The following is a 15179-nucleotide window of genomic DNA, read 5'->3' as shown; positions in this document are numbered from 1 at the left end:
CTTTGTTTGTGAAATGCCCATGGCAGGGCAGTGGCCAGTAACTGGTAGAAGTGGGTGAGGGAACAGAAACTTCATTAATAGCCAAGCAAGTTCAATTTCTTTCCAAAATTGTTTTCCTAAGTGAGTAATTTTTAGGATTCACCTTTGAGAGCAGCCACCCAGCAGCTCCCAGGTCTCAGGAATGGAAGAGCTGACTTGAATCTTCTTATTAAGGAAAGGACAGGCCTTGTTGTGTTTAACTGGTCAGTGGTGCAGCCCTGCTGCTGGGTGATTATCAAAGAATGCATCTGGTAGGCAAAGACATGTCAGCAGCAAAGGAAAACAACCTTGAAACTCGCCTGCAATGAGCCTGCAGTTTCATAATTACTTGGGGTCGTGCTAATTGCAGGCTGGTGCCCAAAGGGGGATTCCACAGCTCTCCCCCCTCCCTGCTGCAGTGCTGCCACTCCCGTGGGCACAGCTGGCCCTGCACAGGGAGCTGGCTCAGGGCAGAAGGTGGGAAGGGAAGGGTGAGATGTTTCCAGCAGGATCCCCCTGCTCTGCTGGGTCCCTGGCAGCCACTTCACCCTGGGGTGACTGAGGCAGGGTGAGCAGGGAGCCCAGCAGGGCCTGGAGGTTCCTGAGTTAAGAGAGCACAGTGATTGTTGTTACACTGCATGGTGGAACTGACCCTCCTAGTTTTAGATTTTTTATTTCTATAAAAGAGGACATAAATTCACTCCAAGGTGATTGTTGTTACACTGCATAGTGGAATTGACCCTCCTAGTTTTAGATTTTTTATTTCTATACTGCCTGAAAGAAAACCTTTAGTGTTTGTTTTCTGGGGACTGTTTCTAATGACTCCCACACTTAGGAGCATGAGACTTTCTTGTCTCCTCTCCTCCCACTGCCTCCCTCCCACCCCCAGTAAATTTACTGAAATGGGTCAAAGTAGAAACCCTGGAGAGAGTTCTTTAGTTATCTCTGAACTGTGCCTGCCCTAAATCGATGGGACTTTGGGGCAGGGGGAGGGATAATGGTCTTGCTTGTTCTCTCCAATGTGCTCCAAGCAGTGGCTCCCTTTCTGCAGGTGGCTCTTTTTGGGCCACAAAGTTCATTAGCCAGTGTTGAATCATCAGCTTCAGAACTGAAGCTTCCAGGCTTTGAATCCTTTCCACAGCCAGGTCACTGCTGCAACACCTTTGAGCCCTGGTTTTTGTTTGCTTTTCATTGGAGTCCTTTTGATTTCAAAGGAAGGGATGAAGGATGATACTGAGACACAGGCTCCTCTTTTTGACTCTCCAACACACCTCTGTGCAGAATTATGTCTCCTTTTACTTGTTATCTACTTAGAGAGTGATTGCAAAGCTTGGGGAAGTGTTTATGTCTGAGTGTTACAAAGTACTCAGGTCTGAAATATTGATGTTATTACTATTTGCTCCTTAAAATGAGCTTGCTTGCAGAAATAATGCATTGGCCACATTAAATTTTTTTTAAAAGATTAGGCTATCTCATAAGATTAAATCACAAAAGTATGAAAAATCTGTCATTAGTCCTTGTGGGTTGTAAACCTGTATCTATTATTAGGTTTAAATAAATGAAACTTGGCATTGTACACTGTTCAGATCAAGTAAGGAAGAAAAGATCAGCAATTTTCCAAACAGTTTTGATTTGGGTCTTATTACCTATGACATGGCTTGAAGATTTAATGCCTTCTTTTGTATCAGATCATGGGGTTAGATACCTGGAATTGCATCTCACACTCTGAGCTGCCCATCAGTGCAAGGTGTGGAGCTCCAGAGTCAGACAGCTCAGTGCAGTGTGAGCTGTGCCTGGTGTGCCACAGGAGGAAATGTTTTGTGGGCAGGAATGACCAGACCTGTCCCAGAAGGAATTCAGAAGGTGAAGGGAAAGATTCTGGTGTAAGTGCACCGTGGCACTGGTACCAATCAGGCAGTGAGGTGAAAAAGTCCTTTGTCATTTGCCCCCTGACTCTTCATGGTAGCACAAAATATGGAATTTATTCCTTTTTTTATCCAGTTGTTTTTCTTTCTTGTCTCTAAACTTGGAAGCACAGGTCTTTAAAACCACCATTGCTCAGGTTCCTTGCTAGGGATTGATACCAGAAACCAAACACTTGGTTCTTTGCTCCACTGAAATTCCCTCTTACTTCATGATTTGTGTTTTCTTTGCTTGGCTCTAAATGTGTGCTTCCTTTTTAAATATAGTTTTCCAAGTTTCTGGCCGTACCAGATTGTTTATATTTTTTAAAAGCCTTCTGCTTAGCCGTTATATTGCTCTTTATAGTTCTGCTTAACCACATTGGTTTCTGTTGCTCTTTTTTCTTGCATAAACTTAGCTGGGATGAATTTCAAATGTGGTTTATCCAACTGTTAAGTATTTCCCACTTTTCTGCAATAGATTTCACATATGTTACAGAATTCCAAACCAAGATCTGGTGGACATATTGCCCTGTTTCTTTACCCAAAGTCAGATATAGAAGGATTTTTAAGCATTTCAGTGACAATATTTAGGTCACTGGTTCCAGCATGCTGCTTGGCTTCAAATCCATTTGTCATATTGAGCTGGTTTCCAAGTATTAGGATAACTATGGTCCATATATTTATTTAAAAATCTTAATTTTGTGTTAATCATCCTAAATGAGGAAAAAAATATTGGTCCTCTTGAGTTGGGAGCTCAAAAGGTTTTTCATTTTCCATCCAGAGGTCAAACTATGGAGTTCCGTAGGACACATATGTATCCATCCAGGATTTATACATTCAAAAATGTATCCAAAATTAGGAATTGGGTGTTTTCAGAGTATTTAGATGGTAATATTTGTATCTAGTAACAAGTCAGCAACTTGACCTCCTATTTGGGGTCTGGTATTAGACCTGACAGGAGGTCCCAGGCTTGTGCTTTTGGTCCCTTACTCAGATGGTTGAGTAATGAACAAATTCCAGAAATGTGGCAAATTTCTGGTAGAAAACTGGAGAATATTGGGGGGTTTGCAGGCAGGTTGGAGGGATGAGGTGAAGGTAGCCTTGCTCTAGCCTGTTGTTCTCACTTTTCATGAACTTTTCTCACAGCCACATTTTTCTCTTTTTGAATTAATAAGAGGATAAAGCAGTGCCAAATTTATGAATTCTTGATTCTCCCAGTGACTTGGGGAGCAATGTCTGTAGCTGAATGGAGAGGTTTGCCTTTATTTTTTTCATACTATGTGGAAATACTGCAGAAGCAGCACAAAGTGACACAGAAGATTGAGTGTTGTTGGTTTATGCACCGATAAGTGACCCGTTCAATCTATTATGGTGACATTTGGAGGCACAGCACTGAGTGGAGGAATTGGGATGGGGATAAAACACTTGGAAAAAGCTGGAAAACAGTGGGAGCTGTGCTTCAGCTTAGCAGAAACTGTTGGAAGATAATCTGGCATTCATCAGGTGCTTAAAAAAAGAGATGTTTTGGAGAAGAAATGGACATACCTGCTAATTACCTTGGAGGAATAGATTCCAAAAAGATAATTTTGTATTCAAATAAGGCAAGACTTAAATAGAAAAGGGCACTGCAGTGGAATATATATATATATACACACAGTGGAATATATGGAATTATATACAGCATGTCATAGGAAATTAAGAGTGATTGAGGTGTAACCAGTCCAGATTCAAGTATAAGGTTAACCAATATTTGAATTAATAAATTTTTATAACAGGATAACTCAAAATGGGGAAAACCAGTATCTTTAAAAAGAGCAGGCAGGTGAAAATAAACCTGGTTTGAATATGTCCAAGATCTGTAATCTTCACTGGATGTGGGAATTTATTAGGAGGTGTGTATTGTGTGCCATTGCTCCTGTGCTGTGTGATGCTGGGGTGGAGCCAGTTTTGAGAAAAATGGTGATGTTCTGTGTGCAAGATGGAATCCAAAAGGCTGTGGCCCTTCATTTGCTGTTATTCAGGAGGTCAGATCTCTGGAAGCCTGGTGCTTGTTCTGTGCTGCTCCCTCACCCTTCCATCTCCATATTCCATTTGGGAATTTTTGTACTTCTGTGATGAACAGAGCTCTGACAGAATTTTTACCTTTTTCTTTTCTTTTTTTTTTGGTTGGTTTTTTTTCTTGGTGGGTTTTTTTGTTTGTGTTGTTTATTTTGTTTATGTTTCTTTTCCTTTACAGAGGGAGCTCGATACCACAGCAACAATATTGGCGAACCGGCAAGATGAAAGTGAGCAGTCCAGGAAAAAACTTATTGAGCAAAGTCGTGAGTTCAAGAAAAACACTCCAGAGGTAAGGAGAAAAGCTATCCCAGTCTCTTGCTCTAGTAGGTGCTCTTAGGCACGTGGAAGTGGTGATTTCTTCTTAATGGTTTATTTCTATAATTTTCTTGTATTTATTGCCAGGTCCTTATCTGCTTATCTCTGATGTTTTCCTCATCAGGGAGCTTTTGCATTCTGTAAATACTGAAATGTGGATTGATGTTTTTAGAGGAAGCATCAACACTGGCCTTCAGACAGGCTTGCTCTAAATTATATAATAATGTAAAACCTGGAGAATTGCAAAAAAAAACTCTTCACCAATCCAAACTCTCGGAGCACTTGGATGTAGAAAGTGACATTTTGCTGCCTAAATAAATCTATATCAAGGGCATAACTTCAAAGATGCTCATTTTTCCATCAAAAATCACATTTTCACTGTTGATTTCACTGGAAACACAACAAGGTCAGGGCTGAGCCAAGCTCCCCTGGGAGGATGTGTATGGAGCACAGGTGTGGGGCAAAAGCAGGGGTAAAACCAGTGGGGAAACTGGGAGAGGTGAACATGATCTGTGAGAAGCTGGGAATGTTTAAACTCCTCCTGAGCAGTCACCTCAAACCCACAGATAATCTCACTTGGTTCCCTGCTGAAAGCAGAGCAGTGCTCAGGGCTGGCTGGCTCCTCTGTTTGTTTTGTGGATTTGGGTATTTTTTTTTTTTCCCCTGCTGATTGCCAGCAATCTGTTCATCCAGGAATGTTGTGGCATTTCAAAGCCAGTTCCAGATAACTGATATGCCAGCACCAACTCCTTCCAAGGCTCTTCCTGGGAGGGAAGCAGCAGGCAGCTCTCCCAACCTTCAGTGCTGCTTCTCCAGCAGCAGATGCTGCCCTGCATCCCTGGGGGATGCAGCTCTTTGGGGTCTGTCCTGCTCACTGGGATGCAGCTCTTTGGGGTCTGTCCTGCTCAGAGACACTGATCCCTGGGATCCAGGGGTCTCTTTGGGGTCTGTCCTGCTCACTGGGATGCAGCTCTTTGGGGTTTACCTGCTCAGAGACACTGATCCCTGGGATCCAGGGGTCTCTTTGGGGTCTGCCCTGCTCACTGGGATCCAGCTCTTTGGGGTTTACCTGCTCAGAGACACTGATCCCTGGGATCCAGGGGTCTCTTTGGGGTCTGTCCTGCTCACTGGGATCCAGCTCTTTGGGCTCTGTCTCTCTGTGGCAGGCCCAGGGTTTTTTCTTGGTGATGCTCTGTCACACCCAGCCTGGCTCTGCTGTGAAGGGCAGTTCTCTGGGCTTACATAAACACCCCAGAGAGCAGAGCAGGACTTGTCTGCAAATCCCTTGGCACCTCAGATTCTCATTCATCTTAAGCCTGAGAAGGTGGAAGTGCCAGGACTTGTGGGGATTAAGGAGAGTGGACAACTGGAGAAAAGCTTGTGCTTTGGAAAAGGCTCGTAGAGCCTGGGAAAGAGTTGGAAGTGCATTTGTGTGGGATCTGAGGGGTCAGGAAGGAGGGGAGAAGGGAAAGTAGCAGCAGGGTGGGAGCCTGGCAGGGAAAACGTGGATGGTTTGGTGTTGGAAATAGTGTTGGAGCTGGGCTTTGGGTGGCAGGGCTCCCCCAGGCTCCGGGCAGTCCCTGGAGGGCAGGAGGCCCCTGGGAGCTGTGCAGGCTCTGCAGAAATCACCTTTAACCCCCCAAGGCTACCATGGTTGGAGGCTGTGGCCATGGAAAGGCTTCTTCAAACCAGTGCTGCTCCTTCCCTCACTCCCCCTGCCTTATCTCATGTCCATTACATCTCACAGTGATAATCACTAAGCATCCTGGGGATGCTGGCCCAGACAGGGGGAGCAGGAGGGACTCCTGGGGAAGAGGCAGTGTTGTTTATCTGCTGCCCTGAGGGGGTTTTGTGGGGCAGAAGTCAGTTCTGTTTGAAGAAAAGAGAATTTGGGGAGGGCAGCTTTGAAGGAGCAGGACTTTTATTTAAAAGGTGGAAAAGAATTTGAAGGGTGAGTTGATTCCCTTTGCAAATTATTGGGAAGAGAAGGAAGGAGAGAAGTGAAAGAATATGGAGAGTATAGGAAATTGTACAGAATCTAGGAAATTTATGGAATTCTGGGGCCATATTTTCAATTGTTTGCTAGAAGCTTAAGTTCATACTACAAAACCTAACTTTTGTTTCCTGCTGCCTTCCTTTTTTTCCTATAAGTAAAATGACAAATTCTTCACTGTAGCTGCCAGCCCCCATCTGATGGCATGTTACAGGTTTCAGGAGGATTTCTTTAAGCCAGTTTTATTTCTGTGGAGCCGAAGGGGAGCAACAGACAAATACCCCCAAGACCCTACACTTTCAGAGTGCATTGTGAGAGCACCTTGGTAACTCAGTGGGAGAGGAATGTAGAGGCAAACAGATCCTCTTGTAATTACTTCAAGAGATATAGTGGGAAATGATATGCAAACAGTCCTTTCTAGTAAGGAGGATACAGAAGTTAAATCATTTGATGGGAAGGTTTTAAGTATTATTTTACAAAATACAATTCTGGAGCCTCTATTCTCTTCCAGAATACATGAGTTTTATTTATTCAAAAACAGCACACTGAACATGTCCAGTATTTGAGGAAATTGGGATCTCTGCTAGGTTCTACATCCTCATCTTTGTCCTGGGACCCCTATGAAAGCACATTCCTAAGAACCTTGCATGAATTTTTTTGGTTCTTTGTCTGCCTTCTCTGCCATGGTGCTCTTCTGCAGCTTTGTTTCTGAGGAACAACTTCTACTTCCTCTGACTAAGAATGCAAAAGGGATCAAAGAATTAGAAGCAAGTATCTGAACTGTAGGACCAGGCAGCTGTAACCAAGCTGAGATGTGGTTTTTGCTCCCAAGGGCACGGAGGGAGCTCAGCTGTGGAAGGTCTGTCCTGTCCAAGGGATTTGCTGTGGGAGATGGGGCTGCTGTCCAGCTGGGAGACTGCCCTGGGCTTCCTCCTCACACAAACCTTACAGCTCCTGCAGTGTGTGCTCACCTGCAGTTGCTTTTTGCACTCTCTAAAAGCAGGAAGGTCTGTGAACATTCCTCCAAGCTTCAGCAGTTCTGGGGGCAGTGGGAAATCAGGAGGGGAGGGATCAGGAACTGCAGCTTTGTCTGGAAACATCCTTGAGGTGGACAGGGGATGCACAGGGGGACACTGGCATCTCCAAACTGATACATTGAAGTTCCTAAAACATCCCATGTGCTCTTTTCCATAACAAAACAGTTCTGTGGGAGAAAACCAGCCTGGATGCAGAATGTTCTTCAGCTAGATAAAAAAACCCAGTGTACAGCTCAATTTCAGTTTCCACAATGAAGTAACAACTTCCTTGGCATTAAGAAACAAAGCCACAAAGATGGAATTGTTAAATGTAACAATTTGTTTCAGAAATGTACTTTCCATTTTGTGTTTCACCCTGCCTGCATCCCTGGTTTGGGCTGTGCCAGCATCTCTTTTCCTCTGCCCTTGCCAGTCCCACCATAAATCAGGGGACAAGTGTGGATTGCCTTGACTTTCCTATTCCTTGCTGCCTCTGGACCTTCCATAATATCCCCTTGAAAGTTATCTCCTGTGCAGCAGAAAAGGATTCCAAAAATTGCTAATGAAGTCGAGGATACTTCTGTTTCTTTTTTACTTTAGAAGTTGTGACAGATCTTTTTGGGTCATTTCTGCCTTCTTTGCAAATTATCAAATTGCTGCAAAAAAGCAATACAATGTTTTCATGTTTGGAGGAATGTCCCTAGGGCTTTTGGTATTTAAAAATGTTAAAATACTATTTCTGTCTTGGCATACTGGGAGATGACTCTGGGAAGAAGGATCTCATGTTTGGGAACTTTACATGAACAGAAAATTCAGCAGTGGTTGTGCAGAAACTTTCAGAAAGGGTTCTTAACCTGTTATTGCAAAAATACTCTTTACCTCCTCACAGCTTTTAGGAGGTCATGTCAGACCTGCTGCTCATAGATGTTTTGGAGGATTTTCAGCCTCAGTTTGTTTCCCCCTGAGCAGCTACTGTGGAAGGCTGAGTCTGGTCAGGAGATTACTTGAAACATCAATTTTACATGACTGTTACTTGGAAGACATCTCCAAATATATCATGTGAATTGCCAGCCTTCATCAGATGATTATTTTCTTACAGTGACAAATCCTGAACTGTTGTGACCAACTGTGGTATTTCTGGGGTATTTTAACCTCTGTGAAATTCTTGTTTTACTTAATCCTGTCCTCATATGTCAGTTCTGGTGTGAATAACAGAATGTTTGAATTGCCACCTTTGAGAATTGGGGTTTTTTAGTCTCTAAATAATTCCAGGTGCACAGGTTAATAATTTTTGGCATGAAGTGTAGGTAGTTCCTAATGTTGCTTTTGTTTTTACCCAGATTCTTAGTTCAGTAACCACTTTTTGCTTACATATTTCTGTTTTAAACATTGAAAAGCTTATCTAATACTTTTACTTCTAAGCCTGTTTAACCTGTAACTCTCCATTGCTTTTTTCCTCCAGGATTTGGCCAGGTGAGCCAGGTAATATTGAGCTGTGGGGTTTTTACCAGGCTCACCTGAGCCAGGGGTCACAAGACAAAAGCCCAGCCTGGGGTCAGCTGCTCTTGGGAAATGAAATAAGCAACTAATTTTGTAATGGGAGATTATGAGCTCTACAAAATCAGGCAGGTGCCAGAATTAGAGGCAGGAGCTTGCCCTGTTGCTGTGGGCCCTGGTTTTTTATCCTGATGGGTAAAATCATAAATTGGATGGGTGATTCCTCAGTGGTTGTGCCCTTTGCAGTTTCTGGGTTGTAAATGAATTCAGCTGGTGAGATTGAGAGAGTCACAATTACCTTAAAATGCCCAAATTCCCACCTGAATCTTGTAAAGAAGATGAAAAGTTCAGTGGGCAGAGTTATGGAGGGATGTGGGAGAACCTCTAAGCACAGAAACATAAATTCTCAAACAAAGATGCTCTGGAAAATGGAATATGAGAAAATGCTAGAAAACAAAATTATTCCTGAACACTGTGTGGAGGGGGCAGCCTGCTGACCCAAGCCATTGGTTACCCTCAAATAAATGACATTTACCTGCCTACATCAAAGCTGTTTTCCATCAGTGTCACCCAAACCATCACAGTTCTGCAGTGCCCCAAAGAGGAAGAAAAATGCCTGTAAAATCTTCTGTTATACAAGTAATGGTTTTATTCATCATGTTGTATCAAAGTGATGCATATCTTTAAGATCCACAAGCTTTTAAAATTATGACTGTAAGTCATAAAGAACCGAAGGAAATTAAGTTATTATGGAAGGGCTCTGTTTTTCAAAGTGCAAAATTCTTAAATTCTTTGTCCCCAGTGTTTCTGGACTATTCTATTGAAACAGCCAGTCTCTACAGCAAAGTATAATATAATTAAGGGTAAAAAAAAAAATAAAATTCTGCTGCTTGAATTAGTTCTTGAAATGAGAGCAGGATCTTCAGAATGGGTATGTGGGTAATGTTGATTCCCAGAGACTTTGCTCAGTCAACTTTGGTCTAGTCTGTGTGACAAAGTGGAAATGATAACAAAATCTACTGAAAACACAGAGTCTGTCTGAGGATAATTGATGTTCTCAGTGTCTGTGTACAGAGGGGTGACTATTGATTTGCTGCCATCTACAGCTGGGTTCTTCCACTCCTTTGATTGTTTTCTTTTTTCCTTCCCCCCCTCCTTTTTCCTTTTCCCACTTTCCTCCTCTTTTTTTAAAATTTCTTTTGTTTTTATTCTTTTTTTCCCTTTTCCCTCCCAGTTTTCTCTTTTTTTGCCCCTTTGATGAATACCTCTCCTTTAGGATAATATTTAGGTGCCATGTCCTTCCTTCCCATGCTTTTATTCTCAAGAGCTTTGTTTGCCAGGTAAATGATTTTTATGATAATTTGTACTACATGGGCTTGGCATTTCAAAAGCTAAATGGAGAAGATTATTATTATTATTATTATTATTTATTTATTTATTTATTTATTATGTGACTTTTCCAGAAAAGCTATAAAATCTATTTCCATATCTTTTAAATGTGATCTAAACACCAGTTTTGTGGAGTCAGAGGGGTTAAATCAGGTCCAACCTTATCCGGGATGGATTATTTAATACATGTTTCACTTTAGCATAATCTCCTTGTTCACAGGAAACCCATTGCTGTTTCTAACATCTATTTCTGTATTATGATCTCTTGCTGCCTTTTTATTGGAAGTGAGAGGACACTAAAACAATTAAAATTCAGTTGTATTTTTCTAGGATTCTCCTAAAACTGGCCTCCATTGACCATTCCTACCATACAGTAAACCTCATTAATTAATTTTTTTAATAATTGTCTTTATTGTCTTTACTTGTGCTGTTCCCAGCAGGGCAGGGTGGCAGCAGAATCTGTGCAATTTATTTGGGAATAACAGGGCTTGAGAAAGTTCTTTTAGCAAATGAGGCCATATTTTGGGGATTGTTGCTATGTAGGATTTCACAGTTTATGATTTTCAAACACCATTTGAGAGGTCTGAAACCCAGGAAAGGAGTTCCCCTGACCTGCAGATTGTGTTGTGTGTTTTTAGACAGAGAAGTTTAATTTAAAGCATTTTTCTGAAGCCACATGACCTAGGCCACTTTGAGTTACTCTTACTCCATTTGCTTTCAAGATACCCTTAAATCAATTTTCTACAACACATTTACCTCAAAAGTATTTTTGTAAATCTGAAAATATACAGGCAATTACTTTATTCAGGAGCTCCAAAAATACTCAAGAGGGGGACACATCTGATGCAACCAAACTCATTGGAGCAGTTGAACCAATTAATTTCTCTGAAGTCACTTGCTGTTAGTAATGTAGATTCCTTTCATTTGAGCATTCTTGAGAGCTGAAAAATTCACTTTTCTTCTCCCAGCCTTGGCTGCAGGTACTGGATTTCAGTAATGCCAAGGGTGCAGCATTTTCCATTGCAGAAAAGGGGATATTTGGGGTATTACTGTGGTTTACAAAGGGACACACACTTGTAAGCAAATATTTACAAGTTAATCTCTCTTGTTAAGCCTTTGATGGTGCAGGGAGGCTCTGCTGTCACTGGGGCTGAAAGCAGGCAAAGCAAACAGTTTATTTTCCTTTTTCCCTGGCTGTTCTTGCCTGTGCCTGGACCCTGCAGGGCTGACCTGGCTGGAAAGTGGCCAGAGCAGGGGAGGTGAGGGCTGGAAGAGGAGGAGAAGCTTTTCAAGGTCACAACTCCAGGGAAAAAACTGAGTCTGACAGAGCATTTTGTCATCCTTCCTCCTGCAGGATGGTTGGGCTTTATGTAGCATGCATTAAGATATAACCTGATTTATTGATGTATCATTGGCTGGCTTTTAAGGGAAAATATTGCCATTTTTTTTAGCTGAATAATGGAGGTTTTTCTCACTGTGGTCCCAACAATTACCAGCCATTCTTACTTTCTATTTTAGGTAAGCTAAGTGTAAAACTTGGAATTTATATGGAGATCACTCACAAAGCGAGTCTGAAGTTCAGCTCCTAAATTTCCTCTGAACAATAACAACTCAATAAGTTTGCCTTATTTTCAAGACTTATCAGAACAGTTTGACTTATCAGAACAGTTTGACTTATCAGAACAGTTTGACTTATCAGAACAGTTTGACTTATCAGAACAGTTTGACTTATCAGAACAGTTTGACTTATCAGAACAGTTTGACTTATCAGAACAGTTTGACTTATCAGAACAGTTTGACTTATCAGAACAGTTTGACTTATCAGAACAGTTTGACTTATCAGAACAGTTTGACTTATCAGAACAGTTTGACTTATCAGAACAGTTTGACTTATCAGAACAGTTTGACTTATCAGAACAGTTTGACTTATCAGAACAGTTTGACTTATCAGAACAGTTTGACTTATCATTTTCAAGAGTTATAAAAATAACAGGCATCAATATCCCTGCTCTTCCTTCCTGTGTGTATTTACCAAGCGAAGAAATAATTAAACATCTTCAATTAGTATTTTTCCTTTTTTTTTTTGTCTGTAAGCCTCAGCTCATTGCACCACCTCTAAGTGACTCAGGTGTAATTAAAGAAACATGTTGTTCTCATTAAAATCACAATGTTGTCACAAATAACTCTCTTAACTGAGTTAGGAGAGATTCTTGTTGCTCTGATGGTGGATAAGTGAATAGTTGGATCTGCTTGAAAGAAAACCAGGAACTATTAATATGGGGAGTAAAAATACTCACAAACCAAATCCCCAAAGTACAAATAATAGTTTGAAGCTTTTCTATTAAACACCCTCCCAAATGCCCCAAGTTTCTGCAGAGCCACTCTCTTGTTGTCAGTTTTGGATGAAGTTGATTTTTAAGGGGAGAAATGTCTATAAAATCCTCTTAAAACCTGTTTTCTTCCAGGAATTTTGAATGTGTTTTGCTTGCTTAAAACAAAAAAATGCTTCCTGGTAACAATTTTAAAGTAAATTAAATGACAGATGAGAATTAGAGCAGTTGAGAGTCCTTTTTTATTTTGGAATTCTTTTTGCATTAACACATCTGCAGTGTTGATGAATATATGGAAAAATGAAATTGTGCTTCTATCCTGCCATGTCTCCAGTGTGACAATAAATCACCTTTTTTTCCTTTTAAAACGTCTGGCCTTGTAATTTATGTTTGCATAACCCATTACTAAATTCATAGTAGGTGTTTTAGTTGGCAGGCACAATTCCAGGGATTCAGTGGACCTATTTTAATACTGAGCTTTTGTTGCTGTTCATAATTATGTGTAGAAATATATGTATTTTCTTAATTATAAAAAAACCAGCCTGCTTTTACTTTGGATCTCTTCTCACTTCCTCCATACAAATAGTGCTTTAAAGCTTTGAAAGAATTAGTGCTTTTTTTGACTTGAGAAAAGAAATGGATTTACCAGGCTGAGGGTTTTTTCCAGTTTTGAAAAAGCAAAACACAAAAAAAGTAATAAAGTACAAAAAGCGAAGTTGTGATGCATCCCTGGTGCTGTTTAGAATTTTTGAGGATTCTTTATACTTTATAGACCAGTTGTAAATATTTAGGGCAGCATCAAGACAGTATGCAAATAAAAGAAGTTTTATTAATAACCATTATCTGGCCTGTGGTAATAAATATGTATGACTCACATAGGAATAAACCCACCCAATAAATATAAAAGCCATACAAAGCCATTAACAATTTTTAATGGACTTGCAGATGGAATAATTTAATGCAACTGTAGTTACTCAGGTTCCAGCTCCTGTAACTATTCCTCATCCCCTTGAAAGCTTTCATCTGAAATACATTGCCACCATTCAGGATTCCACCTTGTCTCTGTTTAAAACCATAAAGCTGTGGTTTCACAATTTTTGAAGCACTAATGCTTATTTATGGCCACAGTTCTGCACTTTTTAAGTACAGAGGTGGTTATTTATCTATTGAACATCCAGTGACTTTTTAAAAAGGAAGTTTTTCTTCAGAAGCAGCAGCGCTAGGCCAGTGTTGAGCAGGAAGGATGAGGAGTTGGGAATGAGCTCTGGGGATACCCTGGGGCAGATTTCTTCATTCTTGTCACCCAGGGACCCTGGGGTTGTGTTCCCAATCCCTGGAAGTTGAAAGAAAACCAGAAACTATTAATATGGGGAGTAAAAATACTCACAAACCAAATTAAGGCCAGGTTGGATGGGTTGGAACAGCCTAAATAGTGGAAGGTGTCTTTGGAACTGGATGAGCTTTAATGTCCTTTCCAACCCAACCCATCCCATGATTCCATTATTATTATTTATTAAGAATAAAGCTGTTAAAGGACCCAAACCTGAGACATTTCTGCCCCAAAATGGTTTTCTTGTGGTTCTCTGAAATGGAGAAAGCAATGAAGAATGCTCAGTTCATAAATGAAAGCAGTGTGGAATTGGATGGTAGATCACCATCACATCTCATAAAAAGCTTCTGCTGTGGTTTTCTATGTGCTTTGTCTCCTACTGGGTAAAACCCAATAATTTAAAGTATTTTGAAGAATATCTCAGGTTTGTCAGTGCTTGTGTGTGGGCACCAAGGACCTTTTAATAAAATATTGCAAAAGATACTTGTGTTGCTGGGCTGAATGCTGATAGACGAACAGCTCTGAGGAAAACATTCTGCAAACATTCTGCAGGTTCAAAGCTGCTTTTAATCCAAACCTTTCATCCTCTGCGAGAGGGCGCTGGGAGTGCTCCCAAAAACGCCCCAAAGTGTTCAAACTCCTGAGTCCTGTTTGTCAGGAGCCATTTGAGCCCAACTCTTCAGCACTTTCTGTGCACTTTGGGGCATGTCCACACCTGCAGGGGAGCTGTGCTGAGGCTGCTGGCACTGCCATGGCTTTCAAAGGCAGCTTTAATTCCTTCCCTGGCTGGCAGCACAGGCGGCTCCTTTCAAGCTGGGACTTTGCTGCACCCAGTGCCACATCTCCCAGGCCTTAATCTGACAAATTAACCTGTTGCTGATTATCCCCTTGGCCCCTAATTCCTGCTGATGAGGTGCTGAAGGACTGGGATGGGTCAGTCCAGCAGCACTGAGTGAAACCAAGAAGCCAGAGGTGGGTTTGGGGCTGCACTCACCTGCCCTGCCTGGCTCTCGGGGTCTCTGGCTGCTCAGAGTGACCCTGAGGAAAGTTGGAAAGTCTCTTTTCCCAGCCTGGTGCTTGAAGAAGGAGTCAGGGCTCTTCATTTCTCAGTCTCAAGGTTGTTTATTGTTTCTTATCTGTAAAAATTTTTCTCCTGCCCTGCCGAGGTCTGTCCAGCAGGACAGTTCAGGCACTCTGCCTGCCCCCAGGGCAGTGTTATGTCTTTATACTAAAAACTACATGTACAATGTTTACAATTCCTTCCCAATACCTATCACCTATGTTAGACAGTGAGCTTCTACTCTAAACCAATCCAAAAGTGCCACCATC

The 15179-nt window shown here is 41.5% G+C and overlaps 1 protein-coding gene across 9 annotated transcripts in view; it reads left to right on the top strand.

Annotated features, from left to right (window-relative positions):
* Positions 1 to 15179, top strand: part of CUX1 (cut like homeobox 1) — a 276733-nt gene that overhangs the window by 46328 nt on the left and 215226 nt on the right. For all 9 annotated transcript variants that reach the window (XR_011682422.1, XR_011682420.1, XR_011682421.1 and 6 more), the window contains exon 2: positions 4159 to 4269. Coding sequence is in view for 6 of the 9 variants with exons in the window: in XM_071448039.1 (XP_071304140.1) it covers positions 4159 to 4269 (111 nt within the window). In the remaining 3 variants the exon portion in view is untranslated. The remainder of the gene's footprint in view (positions 1 to 4158; positions 4270 to 15179) is intronic.

Source organism: Agelaius tricolor, unplaced genomic scaffold, assembly GCF_023055355.1.
Source record: "Agelaius tricolor isolate 1412-34295 unplaced genomic scaffold, bAgeTri1.0.p SCAF_25, whole genome shotgun sequence".
In the NCBI taxonomy this organism is placed as follows: domain Eukaryota; kingdom Metazoa; phylum Chordata; class Aves; order Passeriformes; family Icteridae; genus Agelaius; species Agelaius tricolor.
The sequence above is the reverse complement of the archived record's forward strand: the minus strand, read 5'-3'. Positions and strand labels throughout refer to the sequence as shown.